This window comes from Lactuca saligna, chromosome 4, assembly GCF_052625555.1.
Source record: "Lactuca saligna cultivar CGN05327 chromosome 4, ASM5262555v1, whole genome shotgun sequence".
NCBI classification, from domain to species: domain Eukaryota; kingdom Viridiplantae; phylum Streptophyta; class Magnoliopsida; order Asterales; family Asteraceae; genus Lactuca; species Lactuca saligna.
The window spans coordinates 284420803-284440599 of NC_136420.1; the positions used below are offsets into that span (position 1 = coordinate 284420803).

The 19797-nt window shown below is 35.8% G+C and overlaps 2 protein-coding genes across 8 annotated transcripts; both read right to left on the reverse strand.

Moving 5' to 3' along the window:
* Window positions 1-1470: 1470 nt before the first annotated feature.
* On the reverse strand, window positions 1471-6433 carry LOC145043710 (disease resistance protein RPV1-like). Its single transcript, XM_078992435.1, has 6 exons — window positions 5804-6433; window positions 4424-5528; window positions 4035-4331; window positions 2223-3930; window positions 1783-1881; window positions 1471-1710 (listed from the first exon to the last, which is right to left on the reverse strand). Exons 1-4 carry the CDS (start codon window positions 6283-6285, stop codon window positions 2242-2244), a joined length of 3573 nt encoding a protein of 1190 aa, XP_078848561.1. The 5' UTR covers window positions 6286-6433; the 3' UTR covers window positions 1471-1710; window positions 1783-1881; window positions 2223-2241.
* A 5122-nt stretch (window positions 6434-11555) lies between these two features.
* Window positions 11556-18908, reverse strand: LOC145043711 (TMV resistance protein N-like). 7 transcript variants are annotated; one of them, XM_078992442.1, is made up of 10 exons: window positions 18323-18908; window positions 16910-18017; window positions 16509-16820; window positions 14981-16389; window positions 14248-14434; window positions 14077-14159; window positions 13941-13992; window positions 13801-13842; window positions 13636-13673; window positions 11556-12441 (listed from the first exon to the last, which is right to left on the reverse strand). In XM_078992442.1, exons 1-4 carry the CDS (start codon window positions 18808-18810, stop codon window positions 15037-15039), a joined length of 3261 nt encoding a protein of 1086 aa, XP_078848568.1. In that variant the 5' UTR covers window positions 18811-18908; the 3' UTR covers window positions 11556-12441; window positions 13636-13673; window positions 13801-13842; window positions 13941-13992; window positions 14077-14159; window positions 14248-14434; window positions 14981-15036. The 7 variants fall into 7 exon arrangements, with proteins under 7 accessions (XP_078848568.1, XP_078848565.1, XP_078848567.1 ...); XM_078992439.1 differs by having other exon boundaries at window positions 13929-13992; XM_078992441.1 differs by having other exon boundaries at window positions 13916-13992.
* Between the last annotated feature and the right edge of the window lie 889 nt (window positions 18909-19797).

A 19797-nucleotide genomic window follows, 5' to 3' on the forward strand; every position in this document is an offset into this window, starting at 1 on the left:
AAATGAGTGCAACTAGTAGAAACCCGCTACCTGATGGGACACATTATCGCCAATTGGCAGGCGCTTTACAATATATCACCATCACTCGCCCGGACCTAACCTATGCGGTTCAACAAATCTGCCTGTTTATGCATGCCCCTCGAGACACCCACTTTCAGTTCCTCAAACGGGTTCTTCTCTATCTTAAAGGAACTCTCAACTATGGTCTCCGTATAACACCCTCCAAATCGACCCAACTTACTGCCTACTCTGATGCCGATTGGGGGGGGGGGGGGGGGGGGGATGCCCCGACTCTCGCCGCTCTACATCCGGATATTGTGTTTTCTTAGGGGATAATTTGGTTTCTTGGTCTTCAAAACGTCAAGCAACCATATCACGCTCTAGCGCGGAGGCAAAATATCGTGGGGTTGCAAACGTGGTTGCCGAAACGGCTTAGCTGCGTAACTTACTTCTTGAACTTCATCTTCCAACTCGCACGGCCACGATAGTTTACTGCGATAATATATCAGCCGTATATTTATCGGAAAACCCCGTTCAACACCAACGTACCAAGCACGTGGAAATTGATATACACTTTGTCCGAGAAAAAGTGAAAATTGGTTCTGTTCAAGTTTTACATGTTCTTGCCAAGTTTCAGTACGCTGACATATTCACTAAAGGGCTTCCACGTCACCTTTTCACTCGGTTTCGGTCCAGTTTGGGCATTCGTCCTCCTACTGCTCAGACCGAGGGGGTGTATTAGCGTGTATATTATTAGCTGTAAATTGTATTTAATATTAGCTTATCTATTTTAGGTTAGTACCTAGAAATCTGCGATTATCCCTAATTACAGGGAAATCTGTTCCTCTTTTGTAGCTAGCTTTCCTGTATTTAATCTGTTGTACTCTGTTTTGCTGGGCACAAAGACACGATTCCCTTTATAGAGGAGTACTTAGACCACCAATTTATTCTTCGAAATTAACAACAAAATGTATTTCCTTTTTTTATAATAAAATTATTTTTTATGTTTATAAATGATTTGTTAATAATAATATCCATTAATTTCATGGTAATTTTCAAAAAGTCCCAATATTTTGGTTATTAGGTAATTTTTGGAAAGGTCCCAAAATTTTGAGCAAATTAACGAAAAAGGACACAATACCAGCAAAATCTGCGAAACCGGCCGGAAAGGGTTTTTTCGAAGTTTTAACCGGTATTCTGTGTTTTTTTGTAAATAAAATTTTGTTTGGGACTTTTTCATAAATTTGACTAAAATTTTAGAACTTTTCTGATAACTCTTGATAATGGGAAAGTCTCGACCTTGTCATCAAAGGTTTCCATGCACATCTTAAGGTGAATATATAGATTATATTGTGGATGACAAAAGATCAACCATTGCCAAATTGTAATATAATGTGGAAAATAATGCAGAAACATACATACATACATTTATACAAATATAAATACATACATATATAAATATCGGACAAATCTTAGATATAGCAATGTACCATAGTGCATGTTTCATCCATTTCTCAGCATTTCTTTACTCGAAAACTAATTAATTTATTTTTTTACAAGAGAAGATCAAGAGAAGAGAATGAGACTAGGATGAACCAGGTTATAACAGTCTTTTCAAATTATCACTGACTAAAATAAAATAAAAAACACACAGAACTTCGGTAATGAGGCACTCAACTCCATATATACAAATTGTAGAAGATCAAGATCCTGAAACAATAATGACATTCAAGTATTAATTACAGAAATCCATGGGAATGATGAGATAAAGTTTAGTTATACCTCAAGAGGAGGACCTATCTAGGGACCAAATTATAAGTACTAGAGGTTGCTGATAATAAAGTAACATGGGTTGAGAACTTGAGATAATAAGTAGATTCCCTACATAGATACCAGATTAATCTCAATTAACAAAACATTTACCCCAGATATCACGAATGCTTGATAAAGAACAGAACAGATGCAGATGCCTGATAAAATCAGTTATATGATCAAATCAATTTTTTGACATGTATAAACAACAATAAACTAGATTCTCCACATATATAATAAAGATATCAAAAGATTTACATGTAACACAAAAGTTGTCTCTAAGTACAGTACTTGTATCTTTTTAGTTATAATTGTTGATTGTGGCTGAAAACATAATTATCATCATAAAAATTTCAAATTTGAAATCATGTAACATGAATACAAGATCAATAAAAAAACACTCAAAGTACCTCTTCCAATAGTTCTATTTCACTTGACTATGGGCTCCTGCATTATGGGTACCCGTGCGTAACACATCGTTTCATCTATATATTCGTGGGCTTCTATCTCGGGTGTAAACCCACACGACTGAAGAAGCTGTCTCGACCCTTGAATACGCAGATCTTTCAACAAAAAAATGCTCTGCGGAAGATCACTTATGCTTGTACCATGTATATATAACGCTTCTAAACATCCCAAACGTCCAAGTTCATCAGGCAATTTTTCAACTCGAATACAACTGTAGAGAAAGAAATGTTTTAGACATTTCATCTCACAGATGCTATTTGGGATATCTTGTAAACGTGCACATCCGTGTAAATCTAGCTCCTCTAAACATTCTAATTGGCCAAGATCCTCTGGTAACTTCTCAAGCAATGAACCACAGAGTAGAAGATTTTTCAAGCGTTTCAACATGCAAATGCTCTCTGGAAGATGTTTAATAATCTTTGCATCTGTCAAATGTAGCTTCTCTAAACATTCTAATTGGCCAAGATCCTCTGGTAACCTCTCAAGCAGCAAACAATCATAAAGTTCGAGATATTTCAGGTGTTTCAACATGCAAATACTATCCGGAAGATGTTTAATAATCTTTACATCTGTCAAATGTAGCTTCTGTAAACATTCTAATTGGCCAATATCCTCTGGTAACTTCTCAAGCAACGAACAATCATAAAGTTCGAGATATTTCAGGCGTTTCAACATGAGAATGCTATCCGGAAGATGTTTAATCTTTGTATAATACAATATGAGCTCCTCAAGAGATTCTAACTGGTCAAGGTCCTTGATCACCTCTACAAAACTGTGTTGGAGTACAAGCTTTCTTAAACGTTGTAAACCACAAATGCTTTGTGAAAACGTCTCAAGGTTTGTGCAAGCACACATACCTACAGAAAAAAGTCTCTTAAGATTTCTAGTCAATGAGGGTCGATCTTCTTTATAATCACAGAAAAACTGAAACTTTGGCAATTTATTGTCTGGGTGAAGTAGGCATCTTTTTACAGACTCTGCACACAGATATAACTCAGCAAGAGGACCAACCTCAAGTGACTCATCCACACTACAAGAGGTATAATCCTTTATGTTAAACTCAAAACGTCTAAACCTCAAACAACCACTTAAGTTTACGTGGACAAGCTTTTTTAGACATCCAAAAGGAGTGTGAAGTTCTACCAATTTATGACACTCTATGAGAACTAACTTCTCGAGATTTGGAGTCATCCCAAGGTCAAGGGTCCTCAAATTTGAATAAGTAATTATGAGTTCGTTGAGCTTTTGACATTCATTGGCCATGTGAAGTTCTTCCAAACAATAAGACTTTTTAAGGTTTAACTTCTCGAGATTTGGAGTCAGCCCAATGTCAAGGGTCCTCAACTTTGATTTGGTGAGTAGTAAGTGTCTGAGATTTAGACATCTTCCAGGCAAGTGAAGATTTTCCAAATCTTCGCATCCAACAAGAATCAACTCTTCAATATTTGGAGCCAGCCCAAGGTCAACGGTCCTCAACCTTGAGCCTTCGAGGTTGACAGATGTGAGCTTTAAACATGCAGCGGTCATGTGAAGTTCTACCAAATGATAACAATCTTTAAGAGTCAACGTCTCGAGATTTGGAGTAAGCCCAAGATCAAAGGTACTCAACACTGGACTACTGAGGTCAAGGAATCTGAGCTTGTTAAGGACCTAAAATAAGCAAAAAGTAAAATGAATATTGGTGTAATAACAAAACAATGTATGTATAACATCATAATGAATCATGCAAAACAACCAATCAACCATAATTTTACCTTTCTTTCTCCCCCTTCCCAAAGTTGTACGATTCTGCTGTTAGCCATCTCAAGTGCAACAAGATTATTTGCTTGAAATGTTGTTGGTAAAGACCTAAAAGGGTAAAAGTCCCAATGCAGATATCGTAAAGCTTTTGGGAAGTCTGGACCGACTATACTAAACTCCAAATCAATGGAACAATTTCCACGAACAGAAAGAAATCTAAGTTCCTTCATCTTTCTTAGACCTTTTATGAAAATAGGAAGACTGAATTTCTTTCTATGGACTTGTATATATTTTGTTGCTTTAGTACTACCCTGCAATTCAATAGAAGTCACCATGAAAATTGTGTCATAATAACTATAAATGTGTTGGTGTTTCCCAACAAAAAAGTAAACTTTATCCTTACCAAATCATTAGCTAATGTATCTTCAATTTCATCGACTTTCCACAATCGGCTATGTTTATGAGGCTTATCGGGGTGTGAGTGACGCACAATATTCCTACCCATTTCCTCAAGATGATCATGCATGCCTAAGTGATCATAACCATAGTTCTTATAAATAGTTATAAGAGATTTTTGCTGAAGAACTCTTAAACCATTTCTAGCATAAAATCCACAGCTTTCAAGCGCTTTGATTGCATCATCTTTCCGCCAACCTTTCATGATGCATGCAACGTTTAGAAAAATTTCCTTGTAATCCTCCTCTAGAGCAATATAGCTTAGTTCCAATTTTTTCAAGGTCTCATTTAACGGAATTGTTTTTAGGCGTTCTAGGGCATCTATCCATTCCAGCTCATTTTTACCACAAAGAAATGAACCCAAAACTCTGATTGTTAACGGAAGACCAGCAGCATAACGTACAACTTGTCTACATAGCTCTTCATACCCTTGAGCTGGAATATCTGTCCCAAATGCATACCTACTGAAGAGGAAAATTGCTTCGTTATTTGATAATAGATTGACATCATAAATCAACTTCACTCGGTGTGCTACTAGCACTTGCTCATCTCTTGTCGTAATGATAATCCTACTTCCCGGCTTAAACCAATTAGGCTCACCGGCTAACACCTCAAGCTGGTCTATGTGATCCACATCATCTAGAACAACAAGAACCTTCCTACTAGGCATCATCGTCTTCATCATTTGTTTCCCATCATGAACACTACTTATGCTGATGTCTTTATCATTTAAAATGTCTGAAAGGACTTGCTTTTGCAACGACTTTAAACCTGATAAAGAAGCATTTTCCCTGACATTTTCAACGAAGCTTTTACCTTCAAACTGAAAGGATATGTGATCAAAAAGAGCTCTTGCTAAAGTTGTCTTTCCACCACCTCCAATCCCCTTGATCCCGATCAAGCGGACATCATCACAACAAATTCCTAAAGATGGTACAAGATCTTTGATCCGGGTCTCCATTCCTACTAACTTTTCATCAATGTTGAAACTGATGGTACGTAACACTAATGAAAGCTCTTCAACTATTTTTTGGATGACTTTTGCTTCATGCCTGTATATAAAAAAAAGAAAAATTCAATTAGCCTACTCAAAATCCCACATGACAAGTTACCTTCAGATCTATAACCTACATTGATACAACCCTATATGAAAAAAATTGTAGTTGTATAAATCATAATTCATGGTTATTCTTTCGACAAAACTCAAATTGAGTTAAAATTTGGCAATCCAAGATGCCATTTGGGAGCATTTTACATCTAGGTTATATGCTAGATCAGAAATAAACAAAATAGAAAAATATTGCATAAGATCTAATGAAGGAATTACCCATCAGCAGTATTCTTCAACTCCCACCCCGCAAGATCCGCTGCTTCTTTCAGAGCCACCCTCCATTTCCCAGCAGCCTCTTCCATTTCGTACTTGGCAAATGCTTCTCCAACTGCCCCACTTTGTTTTCTGACTTCGGAGGGTTCCACATCATAGAAGACAGGGTAAGCAGTGTGCTCTGTTGTCGTCCTGTGGCACTCCATTATCTTCACAAGCTCATCCAAACACCAAGATGAAGAGGCATAGTTCTTTGAGAAAACAATGATGTAGATTTTTGAATCTTCAATGGATCCGATGAGCTCATTGCTAATCTTTTTACCTTTTTTGATTCTCTCATCGTCCCTGTAAGTATGAATGCTTTTCCGCTGGAGAGCATGATAAAGATGATCAACGAAGTTCCTACGGGTATCTTTGCCCCTGAAACTCAAAAACACATCATATTTAAAGCTCTTGTGAATGGATGAAGTTGAAGAAGACGCCATTGAAATTATGATTGAAGGATCCTGAAAGAATAAATCTTTGAAGGGAGAATTTAGGCGAAATGATTGTAAAGAAACTTGTTGAATGAGATCAATCGACTAACCCTCCGTGTATATTACTGGTAAAGTCAACGTGATGGGTTTGTTAGGAAAACCTTTAAAATGGATAGAAGACTGAGGTTAGTTGAACAGATTAAAAAAGTTTCGAAAATTTTAAATTATACATAAATGATCCATGTGCTTTACCAAAAAAGTCTCGGTCTTTAACTATTTTTCTGATGTGAATGATCCCGGTGGTATCTAGTTCTTGCTGCTTAGTCCCCTATCCATGTGAGGTAAAATGATTGTTATACTTTTTTTATATTTTACATATATTTTATTCATATAAAGTTATTTATTTACATATAATCTAATCAAATTGTTATATGTATGGACCGACCCAAACCCCACTAGGCATCCCTCACATCACCTTGTTCTTCATGCTCGTCTAATGAAGGAAGATGAACATTCATCTTGTTAATCAACGTGTTCAAATAGATGCAAATCGATTTTGCAAAAACATAAAACCACAAATGGAACCTAGCAAAAGCATCTTTAATCGAAATAGAACCCAAAAACAAGATCGAAATGGAACCCAGCAAAACCATGTTCAATCGAAATAGAGCAAAAAAAAAACTAGATGGTTATGAGTACCACATTCTAACCAAAAAACACATGTGTTTATAAGAGACAACTTGAAGTGAACAATATGCAAGGAATATAAAGATCCTAGATGCTGATGAGAAACACCTTGAACAAAACACCCAGATGCTGATTAGAAACTCCATTTAATTTTGTTCTATCTTTTTCAGTCTAATGAAGAAAACCTTGAAAGTGGCGGCGATGCTGGAGCAAGAGATGGTGAATGGCGAATCGAGCGTGTGGCGGTGATTAGCAACATGGATACCTGCAACTGTTGGGTAATCTTGACATGGGTTGTGGGTTAATTTGATTTATGGGTATGGGTAAAAGGTTAATTATTGGTATTGTTTTATTTACTTGTTGAATAAAGAAATTGGATAGAAGGGTTTGATTAAGTCACAAAAATAGGCACGTTGCCACGTTGGAAATATACATGTTAGGAATAGTTCAAACCCTTTTACCTGTTCTTTAGCTTAGAGTAGTATTTTATTCTTTTCTTGCTTCTTCCCATGTGATGATGTATGCAAGGCTATATTGTAAGGATAAGGTAATGGAATTGATAGAGAAATTCATAGACCTAGGTGGGATAGGAGAATTGATAAAGGGAATAGAGATGATGATAGAGATCATACTGAGAAACAGATTCGATCCCAACGACCGCCTCGCAAGACCTCTGTACTTTTTTCTTGCCTTTCCTTATTTGAATTTCAGGAAATCCACTTCTTTACTAGAGAGAACTCGATTTGAAGCTTTCATTCCTCTTCGGGTGGTTTGCTTTCTCTTTATTTAGCTTTTAGCGCTCTACGGCGCCCTTCAATCTCATTTTGCAGTTGCCCCATTTCGGCCTAACGCTTATATCCTACCAACCTTAATCTGCACGTCCGAAAGGGACCCTCTAATTCTATCATTCAGAAGCCTCAGGACTGTATATAGCATTTATGTTATGAATAAAATAAAAGGTAGCAATTCTGAATACAAAACCTTTATTATCTTTTTTATAATATTGTATTTTATCCTAATCATATTTTATCCATAAATTATAATAATTTCTAAAAAAAGTTAGAAAAAATAAAGGAAAATTATTACGAATAGTATCCTTTAATGATGAACATCCGTATTGATACAGTATAGAATAAATCTGCTTCTCTTTGTTCATACAAACAAAATTTGGAACTTCGTCTTTGATCACAACAACAATAACTTCACCAATATGAGCATATTAGCGATTGCTAGCTCCTATGATTCGAATACACATCAATTCTCGAGTCCCGCTGTTATCTGCTACATTCAAATGGGTCTGAGGTTGAATCATATCATTTTTTTATCTGTTTTTTATAATACAAAGGTCGAAGAAAAAAAGAAATATTTTTTATCCATTTGTTTTCTTTATTCTCTTCTTGAGTACAACAACAAAGTCTGTTTCTTTTTGTTATTTGCTCACACATTAAAGTAGGTAGGGGTGTCAAAAAAACCCGAACCTGACTAACCCGACCCGACCCGACCCAAACCTGAATTAGGTAATTAGGATCGGGTTTAATAGGGTTAAAATTTATAATCGGGTTAATCCGACAAACCCGAATTGAAGTTAGGGTCGGGTTTAGAGTTATTTTTTCTAAAAAAAAATCGGATTTCAGGTCAACTCGTTTAACTAACAGTTTGTACAGTACAATACTTTATAGTTATTGTTATTCTTCGACTTTATTTTTCTTCATTTAAAAGTTAAATCATATCATAAAGACAAAACCCTTCATTTTTTTCTCATCATCGGGGATGGTTGTCATAAGTAACAAAATAAACTAAACATTTTCTGAAAATTTTACATTTTCAGTCCTTATATTCCTTATATTCATAAGTGATTTATAAAATTGATACATCTTACCTTCTACGTATAACCTACACTAACAACATAATGAATTGAACTTTTTTTCTTAGCAATTTATATATTTAGTCGTACTATTACTTGATTTGCTCAAATGGAAAAACATTAGTCTGACTTGCATTTCAATCCAATTAATCCGACCCTGTTAACCCGTCACCCAATTAACCCGAACCCAACTAACCCGTACCTTAATAGGATCGAGTTTTGGGTGAATTTTTTATTTTTGCAAACCCAACCCATTTAACCTGAAACCCGATAGTGTTGACTCGATTAACAGCCTTAAAAGCAGGGACTGAACCAACATTTGGTATCAAAGCCCTAAGATCGTGGGATCATCCGAAGAGGTGCTATGTGAACCATAGAGTTTGGTGAAAGCCGAAGCCTTATGTGAGCCGAGTTCAAAAACAAGAAATTTGCATGATTGAGGTTTTTTTTTTTTTTTTTTTTTTTGAAGATTAATCATGTGAGATAAAGGGTTGTGTGTTGAATGAGTTCAACCATGAAATCTGTGTGATTGAGTTTTTTTTTATTTTTTAAGATTGATCTGTGTGAGAAAAAAGGTGTGTACTAAATCCATGTTCTAGGTGAGAAAGAAAATCATAAAAGACAATAAAAACTTGTTGTGATGGCACCTTGCACATCTGATTTCGAACCAACATCCAAACAACTTGCATTTGATCGACATCCAAACAACTTGCATTTGATCGACTCTGTCTGCGGGTTGTATTGACTGATGGTTGGTGGCTGAGATTTGGTGGAGATAGTGATTCGATTAGTTTTTTATAGGGTAAATTACATCATTCGTCCCTTGTGCATGTGTCAGAAAGCACGTTTAGTCCCTATTTTAAAAAATTAACTCGGACCGTCCCTCGTTTGATTTAACCTTGCACGCTTCATCCCTTAAAAAAGATTTTGTTGCGAATTTAGTCCGTGCTAAATTTTAAAAGACCATAATGCCCTTCTAGTTTTATTTTTTAATTAATTTAATGTTTTTATTATGATTTAGAATTTAAATAAAAATAAATCCCCCTCCCCTCTTCGTTTTCCCCAACCCATTCATTATTACTGATCGGAAACAAACCCTAAAAACCTAAACTGTGATTTTTGGTTAACCCTCCTTTTTCTCCCACCACCGTCGTCGAATCCACGCCACCTTAATCCCTTCCAAGAGCCACTTGAACCACCGCTGACTGCCACGCCTCCGAATTCCCTCATCACGGAAATCAATGGCTCTAGTAAGACGTAATGGAGGTTTGATTTTGCGAAACAGACAAACATGAATTGGGGTTTTTCTGGATCGTTAGGTTCCGAAGAGCCCTTTATTTCTCCTCATTGCACATGTGATTATAGGTTTACCGGACTAAAATCCATTCAGATGTACATAGGGAAAACATGTTTTCAAAGGAAAGGAGTTCTCTAGAGAAATTAGATAAAAAATGAAGGAATTTGGGAGGAGAAATTGATGAGAGTGCGTCATAGCTGTCATCGATTCTTGAATGGAGTGTTAAGTATTTTGATATTCGATTGATTTCTGTGAGAAAAATGCCACCATTTGTGGCCTTCGCTACTTTGGAAAGGAGAGGTTGAATGTCAATGTTGAAGGCTCCAAAACGCCAGTTACACACATAGCAGAAGTCATCGGCGGAGTTTCAGATTGAGGGTTTACAATCGAGGCATTGGCGATGATTGGTGGTGGTGTCGGAGGAATAAGTCAGGTGCACTGGTGACATTTTAAACAACAACAGAGGTGATTTAAGGGTGAACGAAGATGGTAACAAGTGGTATAAGGCGGCGATGGTGATTTGGTTTAGTGATGAAGTTCTGCGAAGTAGATGAGAATCGGGAAGAAAGGAAGTAGCGTAAAGACGGGTGGGGATTTTTTGTTTAACTGGTTTGTAGATCATGGTAATGGTAGGATAAGGGGTTGAAGATTTTGCGTCCGACCACAATCTTCCTCATATCCTCTCATCTCCCTTCTTCATTTAACTTATTTGTAGATCAAGTATATGGATTTGGGTTTGATTTTAGGGTTTAATTCTAGTTTTTGTTGGAGATGAATGGTCGTGTTTGCCAGAGTTGGCTTGTGGCCTGAGGTGATAGGTGGCCGAAGGTGGCTGGTGGTCGGAAGTGACCGGTGGTAGGAGGTGGTTAATGATCGGAGGGGTTAAAGGGAAATTTTATTTTCTAAAAGTTATAATTAAAAAAAAGTAGATAAATTATAAACAAATGAAAATAAATGAAAAAGAAAAAGAAAAGGGCAAGATAATCATTTTATGTATGCGAGGGACGAAACATGTACCTTTTAACGATACGAGGGACGGTCCGAGTTAATTTTTTAAAATAGGGACTAAACATGCTTTCTGGCATATGTACGAGGGATGATTTGTGTAATTTACCCTTTTTTATACTTGTTGATTTATCAATTATGGGGATCCTCCTTCGATTTCTAGTAGAGTGTTAGGTTCTTTGGAATAAGAAAAGAGGGATGGCTAGAGGTTTATACAAGAGAGGAAGAGAAGGGCTTACCAACTAAAAAATGTTTAATTATATATCATTTAAAAAAATAAAATAATCATTAAGGGTATATAGGTAATTTCATAGAGGTTTAATTAGAAATTTTTAATAGAGTTAACCAAAAGGACCAGTAACGAGACAAATTTAAAACTAACATGACCACTGTGGTGTGCAAGGTTTGCTCTAAAAAGCTCATTCATGCCAAAAAAAAATAGTTTGATAAAGACTATTTTAGAGAAAAAAATAAAAAAGCTGTGAAATTTTATCAACAAAAATCAGCCCTGTACTTGCCCCGCCCTTCTATTACCCACTTATCGGATCCCCTAATCCTCCAGACCCGACTATACAAACCGACCCATTATCTTCCCTTGAGCCGTAGAAAGTACAAAGTAGAAACTAGAAAGGACGTCACAGCAAATAACCTAACACCAATTTACCCCACCCCCAAAATTTAATCCACCGGCGACACCCATCGCAACCTCGTCCTACCATAGCACCACCGTGCCTTCCAGCCTTTCTTTGATTTTCCTATTCCCCTCGTCTCTTTCATACCTCTCTAACACCATAGCACCACCGTACGCCTCCGCATTCCACTTCCTCTTTTGCAATTCAGGTATGATGTATGAAGTTTGATTGTGTCTCTCCAGCTAATCAGGTTCGTCATTCTTCCATTCTTCATTCTCTCAAGACTTGTACTTTGGGCTTCAAGATTGATCCTGGGTGTATGTTTCATTTCGTGCAGAGTTGTAGCTAGTCATCATCACCCTTTGATTCAAGACTTTGATTTGCTTTAGATGATTTTTTTGCTACTTTCTATTGATGGATTATGATTACTGTCGTCTTATTGTTATGAAGTTTTGTTTTCTGAAAGTTTTGTACAGTGGGATTTCGATTTGTCACATAATTCCTTGGAAGAAATTTTGTACATGCTTGAGTTTAATGTTCCTAAATGATGGAATGAAGTGTTGGTAATCCAATCACCATAGTTTCCTATACTTTTTAACTCCATATCTCCCTCTTCTACATTCTTTGAAAAAAACAAGACTTGTGTAGCGATCCTTCTCCCTTCCTTAATGCCTCTCGTGCTAAGATACATAAATAATGAATCATTGGATTAACATAGTAAATTAATATGAAGTGTTGTATAAATTTTATAAGCAACACTACACAATTTTCTCAAAATGAACACTTTTAAAAGAAAATGAATGGATTACAAATTATTTTGGAGGGCAAAAAATCTTTTCTTTATAACTCAAGCAAATTGCAAGAAATAACAATTTAACTTACCTTTTTTTACCAATATGAAGGTCTCTTAACTTTTACCTATAATAACAACATATTTACAATTTTCTACTGATTATATAAAGATGTAAGTATTACCAAAACCGTTTCCATAACACAATAAATGTTGCAGTCAACACAGATATGAGCTGATTCTTAACTTTGTAAACTGCAATCTTATTGAATACACATTAGGTTGATGCATAATAGCTCAAAGAAATTAGCTTAAATCATAATTCAAAATACAAAGCAATAAGCTCCAAGCCTAAAAACACGCAATTACAAGAATAATTCTTGATGATGGTAACCTTTTGAGGAAAACAGACATGATATATGTATTTTCAATTTTTTTATTAGAGCATTAACTCTGAAAAAAACTACCCGATTATAACATGGTACTTCTAATCTCTCTTACTAGAACATTATATCTTCTATTTATAGCATTGTACTTTTGAAAATTTCTTGATAGAACATTATACTTTGAAAAATCTACCCAGTTATAACATTGTACTTCCATTTTTTTTTCTTATCAGACCATTATAATTTGAAAACTCACCCAACTATAGCATTGTGCTTTCTATCTTTACTTATTAGAACATTATACTTTGAAAATCTACCCAATTATAGCATTGTACTCTTAAATTTTGATCTTACTAGTTCATAATTGCATAAAAATCTACCCAACTATAGCATTGTACTTTCATATTTATTTCATATTAGAACATTATAATTTGAAGTTTCAATGTTTTTCGTATTACATAAGGTATACTCTAACAAATCTACCCAATTAGGGCAGTGAAATTGCTTTGTATCTTAATGTCACTGCTATAATCAGGTATATATTTTGTAGTACAATGCTGTAATATAAGAGGAAGAAATAAAAATATGATGCTATGATAAACAAGCAAATTAAAGTATGTTGCTATTTATGCATTTAACCCCATTCATATATACAACATGTGCTTGGATATAAGAGAGGTGGATAGTGAGAAATTTACCCAAGTTTGTGTTTCATCAATTTCTCAGCATCTCTTTTCTGCAAAGGCGTTGAATTTAAGTTTTCATCAGGAAATATCAAGAGATGAGAAGGACACTAAGATGAGCCATGTTATAACAGTCTTTTCAATTTACCAATCATTAAAATGAAGAAATAATACACCAACCTTCAATAACAAGGCACAAACTCCATATAAAAACTGAAGATCCTGAAACAATTATGAAATCCAAGTATCAACAGAAATCCATCCATGTGAATGATGAAATAAATTTTAATTCTACTCAAGAGGAAGACCAATGTGGAGACCAAATTATGAGCAAAGGTTGCTGAGAGTTATGATTTATGATGTACCACAAACCTGACAACATAATAAAATGGCATCAGATAATAAGTACATTGCTTATACAGACACCAAATTTGATTTCAATTAACAAATATTAACCCCAGTTGCCAAGATTGCTGAAGAACAAAATCAATGCAACATCCCATCCTCCATGTTCAGTGAAATGACACCTTGACAGCTTCCTGGTAGAAATTACTGATATGATGAAATCACTTTTTGACACATATATGTAAACAATATTAATTCAAGGGAAAAACAGAGTTCACATACCATCACTACCCATGATTAGATCCGAAGCCAAATATTCCACAAGGAACTGTGTCATGTTTCATGGCATCATCATACAATTATATGAAACAACACAAGTCCACTTCTATCAGCAGCACACACTGATAGAGATCCTGCAAAGAGCCCATGGAGCCCAGATCCTTGAAGGTGTAACACAGGAGAAGGATACCTATAAAATAACATCGTATAAACCTTTGACAAAGTTGAGATTCTGATCATCACAAGCACATTGGCATATCTTTCCCTCTTCAGGTCAAAAAATTGGTAAACCATAATGATTAAAGTAAACTTAATAGCATCCTGATAACCTATTGAAATGCAAAACCTCTATTATGATTAAAAGTAGAAAGAAAAATGTTTTGGTTATCAGACACGTGCTTGTGTTGCTAGGTGTCATCTTGGACCAATGTAGTATTTTCCAAAAAATACGGTTTGGTTTACAAATGAAACAAAATGTATGATGGTTAAAGAAACTCTATATAGTAAACGAAAGACTCGATTACATGGTATGATTAAAACCAATGGTAAAAGGGAATAAAATTTTACATGTTTGGTGATTTGCACAAAACCCATAACGATGAATAAGATACTCTGCGAATTCTTCTTGTACGTATTCTACTTTTTAATTGTTTTTTCAGGCTGAAATATTAACCACTTTCATATCAATTTCTAAATTCGATATAAAGTAAGATGATATATCGAAAACAGAGAATACCTGTTGCAATGGTTCTTTGTAAAATGGCTTTTGTAGGCCTTCCAATCTTCTGAAAATCATCCCACTACAATGTAGCAGAACGTTTTTAAGTACTCAGAACTTTTTATCTCGGATGTAAACCCACACGATTCGAGAAGATCTCTCGACCCAACAATATGTAAGCCTTTCAATAAAAGAATGCTCTGTGGAAGATGACTTATGCTTGTATCTTCAATATTTAACAATTTCAAACATTCTAAACGTCCAAGTTCCTCAGGTAACTTCTCAAGAAACCAACAATGATTGAGTTCGAGACATTCCAAATGTTTCAACATACAAATGCTATCTAGAAGATACCTAACCTCTGTAGACGATAAGATTAGCTCCTTGAGATTTTCTAACTTGTATAGGTCCTCAGGCACCTCAAGGATACTACCTTCTAGTTGAAGCTGTCTTAAACGTCGTAACCCACAAATGCTTCCGGAAAACTTCTTAAGGTACGTGCAAGAACACATAAGTTCTACCAAATTATAACATTTGTCAAGTTGTAAAATCTCGAGATTTGGAGTCAGTCCAAGGTCAAGGGTTCTCAACTTTGAATGACTAATGTTGAGGTTGGTGAGCATTTGACATTCATTTCCCATGTAAAGTTCTTCCAGGTGAGAATTTTCATGCAGATCTAGATTCCTGAGATTTGGAGTCTGCCCAATGTCAAGGGTCGTCAACTTTGAATTAGAGATTAGTAAGTATTTGAGATTTAGACATCTACGGGGCATGTGAAGTTTTTCCAACTTTTTGCAATTAAAAAGAGACAACTCTTCAAGATTCGGAGCGAGTCCAAGATCAAGGGTCCTCAAACTTGAACCTTTAAGTTCGAGGTATTTGAGCTTTAAAAATTCAACAGGCATGTGAAGTTCTACCAAATGACAACATCCTCCAAGATCTAACCTCTTCAGATTCGGAAACAGCCCAAGGTTAAGCGCCCTCAACCTCGAAAAACTAATGTTGAGGTTGGTGATATATTGACATTCATTCACCATGTTAAGTTCTTCCAAGTAATCACATTTTCCAAAAACTAATTCCTGGAGATTTGGATTAAGACCAATATCAAGAGTCCTCAACTTTGAATTAGCGAGTCCTAAGTACTTGAGATTTAGACATCTATCAGGCATCTGAAGTTTTTCCAAACATTTGCAGAAGTTAAGAATCAACTCTTTGAGATTTGGTGCCAGCCTAAGGTCAAGGGTCCTGATCAAACTTGAATTGCTGAGGTCGATGCGTATGAGCTTTAAACATTCAACAGGCATGCGAAGATCTGCCAAATTAGAACATCGTCCAAGATCTAACGTCTCAAGATTTGGAGTAAGTCCAAGGTCAAGGGTAGTCAGCATTGAACAACTGAGGTCCAGGATTCTCAGCTTGTTAAGAACCTAAGATTAAAAAAAATTAAAAAATTAAAAAGCAAGATGAATATTGGCATAATAACAAAGCAATGAATGTACAACATTACAATATATCATGCAAAACAATCAATCAATCATATTTCCACCTTCTGTTCTCCCCCTTCCCAAAGTTGTACAATTTTACTGCTAGCCATCTTAAGTGCAACAAGGTTACTTGCTTGAAATGTTATGGGTAAAGACCTAAAAGGGTAACCGATGATATGTACATATCGTAAAGCATTTGGAAATTCTGGGTTGACTATATTCCACACCCAATACAAATTAGAATCCGAATACACACCACGAGCAGCTCCCACATAAAGAAATCTAAGTTCCTTCATCTTTCCAAGACCTTTTATATCAAATATCCGATTGCTGTTTTGAGTGTTGAGTCGTATGCACCTTGTCGCTTTCGTACCCTGTAATTCAAAAAAGTCGCCATGAATCTTGTTTTACCAAATGAAAATGTGTTACTTTTTCCAAACTTACTAATAAAATTAATCCTTACCAAATCATTAGCCAATACATTTCCAATTTCTTCGCAAATCCACAATCGGGTATGTTTGTGAGGTTTATCCGGGTGTGAGCGGCGAACAATATTTCTGCCCATTTCTTCAAGATGGTCATGCATGCCCACATACTTGCATTTATTGGAATTATCATAATTAATAGTTATGAGAGATTTTTGCTTAAGAACTCTTAAACCATTTCTAGCATGAAATCCACAGCATTCAAGTGCTTTGATTGCATCATCTTTCCGCCAACCTTTCATGATGCATGCAACATCTAGAAACATTTCCTTGTAATCCTCCTCTAGAGAAATATAGCTTAGTTCCAATTTTTTCAAAGTCTCTGTTAACGGAATCTTTTTTAGTCGTTCTAGGGCATCTATCCATTCAAGCTCATTTTTACCACAAAGAAACAGACCCAAAACTCTGATTGTTAAAGGAAGACCAGCAGCGTAACGTACAACTTGTCTTGACAGCTCGTCATACTCTTTAACTGGAATATCTCTCCCAAATGCACACCTATTGAATAGGCAAATCGCTTCATTATACGATAACAAATTGACATCATGAATGAACCGCACTCTGTGTGCTACAAGCACTTGCTCATCTCTTGTTGTGATGATAATTCTACTTCCTAGCTTGAACCAATTAAGCTCACCGGCTAATGCCTCAAGCTGGTCTATATGATCCACATCATCCAGAACAACAAGAACTTTTTTATCACGCATCCTCCTCTTCATCATGTGTTTCCCATCATAAATACTACTTACACGTATGTCTTCATTTAAGACATCTGAAAGGACTTGCTTTTGCAACGACTTTAAACCTGACAAAGAAGCATTTTCCCTGACATTTTCAACGAAGCTTTTATCTTCAAACTGAAAGGATATGTCATCAAAAATAGCTCTTGCTAAAGTTGTCTTTCCACCACCTCCAATCCCCTTGATCCCGATCATGCGAACATCATCACAACCATTTCCTAAAGATGGTACAAGATCTTGGATCCGGGTCTCCATTCCTACTAACTTTTCATCAATGTTGAAACTGATGGAACGCAACTCTAGTGAAATCTCTTCAACTATTCTCTGGATAAATTTAGCTTCATGTCTGTATTTTAAAAATGATTCAATTAACCTATTTAATTAAAACCCCACATGACGGGTTGCTTTCAGATCTATAACATACATGATACAATCCTTTATTAAAAAAATAAAGCGTAGTTGTAAGTATTTTATGGTTATTCTTCCGACAAGACTCATATTTTATGGTTATTCTTCCGACAAGACTCAAACTGAGGTAAAAGAAATTAGACAACCTAAGACATGTTGGGGCCATTTATATCAAGGTTATACGCTATAGATCAGATTTAAACAAAATACAAGAATATTGAATAGATCTAATTAAGGAATTACCCATCAGCAGTCTTCTTCAACTCCCACCCAGCAAGATCCGCTGCTTCTTTCAGAGCCACTCTCCATTTCCCAGCAGCCTCTTCCATTTCGTACTTGGCAAATGCTTCTCCAACTGCCCCACTTTGTTTTCTGACTTCGGAGGGTTCCACATCATAGAAGACAGGGTAAGCAGTGTGCTCTGTTGTCGTCCTGTGGCACTCCATTATCTTTACTAGCTCATCCAAGCACCAAGATGAAGAGGCATAGTTCTTTGAGAAAACAATGATGTAGAACTTTGAATCTTCAATCGATCCGATGAGTTCATCACTGATCTTTTTACCTTTTTTGATTTTCTCATCGTCCTTGTAAGTATGAATGCTTTTCTGCTGGAGAGCATGATAAAGATGATCAACGAAGTTTGTACGAGTATCTTCGCCCCTGAAACTCAAAAATACATCATACTTAAAGCTCTTGTGAACCGATGAAGTTGAAGAAAAAGCCATTGCCATTAAAGATATGATAGAAGGATCGCAATAGATCAAATCTGTGTTCCCTGTTGGAAACTTGATGAGATAATCGAGTAAACTCTCCCTATATTACTTGTAAAGTCAATGTGATGGGTTTGATTGGAAGACCTTTGGAAAGGATAGATAGAGAAAAACTACATAAACTATTTATGTAATTCTGGGCCGGCCCATAGGAGAGCCGGGCCACGGCCCAGGGAAGCCTAATGGATACTCCAGTTATGCTTGTATCATATATGCATATGTTGGCCCAAACTTTGATGTATATAATATAGTCGTCTCTGACGTGATACTGTTCTACCAAGCTATCAGCGATTCAGCACGATTCTCAAAAAAAAAAAAGTGAATTCTTGATTCGTTGTACTGATTGATCACGCCATTCTTCATCCTTAATCAGACGGTTGGAGATTTCATAGCAACGGCAACAAAGATTCTGAGTTTTTCAGCCTTCGGTTCTCAAATGTCATTATAAACCAGGATTAGGAATATGATAAATCACATCATTCTACTCTCCTTTGTAATCTTTCTATTGACCTAATCTAATTTCTTAATTTCTTAGCTTATGAATTATGATTCTTATGTAGGTTCTAGTGTCTAGACTCTAGTTATATTTCTGATTTATAGATAGTAGAGTGGGGAGATACATTAGGTGGTCTTTGAGACTTTGACTCGTTGTCTGACTGTTTTTTTTTACTCTTTTCCACATACCCCACAAGTCTACAAACGACAATCTCATAAGAACTGAGTTAAATTATTATTTCTGTCTTTCTATTATTTGTAATCATTTATTATTTAGTGATTTATTGATTTTTGTTATTTCTAATGTCTGATTTGCCATATTCGTTTCTTAGTTGGTTTAATAGATTGATTTCTGATTAATTACTTTAATCCCAAATGTTCCTAACGATAATACCTGTACTTTATAGGAATTTTGTTTAAAAAAAAACCCAAAAACTTTATACTAGGAGCAAA

Excerpts from the sequence above, each read along its gene's own strand:
- LOC145043710 (XM_078992435.1), bottom strand. The coding sequence starts at position 6,285 with ATGGCGTCTTCTTCAACTTCATCCATTCACAAGAGCTTTAAATATGAT. Across the intron at positions 5,529-5,803 it reads TTGAAGAATACTGCTGATGG|GCATGAAGCAAAAGTCATCC; the intron begins GTAATTCCTTCA and ends TTTTATATACAG. Across the intron at positions 4,332-4,423 it reads ATACATTAGCTAATGATTTG|GGTAGTACTAAAGCAACAAA; the intron begins GTAAGGATAAAG and ends ATTGAATTGCAG.
- LOC145043711 (XM_078992442.1), bottom strand. The coding sequence starts at position 18,810 with ATGGCAATGGCTTTTTCTTCAACTTCATCGGTTCACAAGAGCTTTAAG. Across the intron at positions 18,018-18,322 it reads TTGAAGAAGACTGCTGATGG|ACATGAAGCTAAATTTATCC; the intron begins GTAATTCCTTAA and ends TTTAAAATACAG. Across the intron at positions 16,390-16,508 it reads GGGAAGGGGGAGAACAGAAG|GTTCTTAACAAGCTGAGAAT; the intron begins GTGGAAATATGA and ends TTTTAATCTTAG.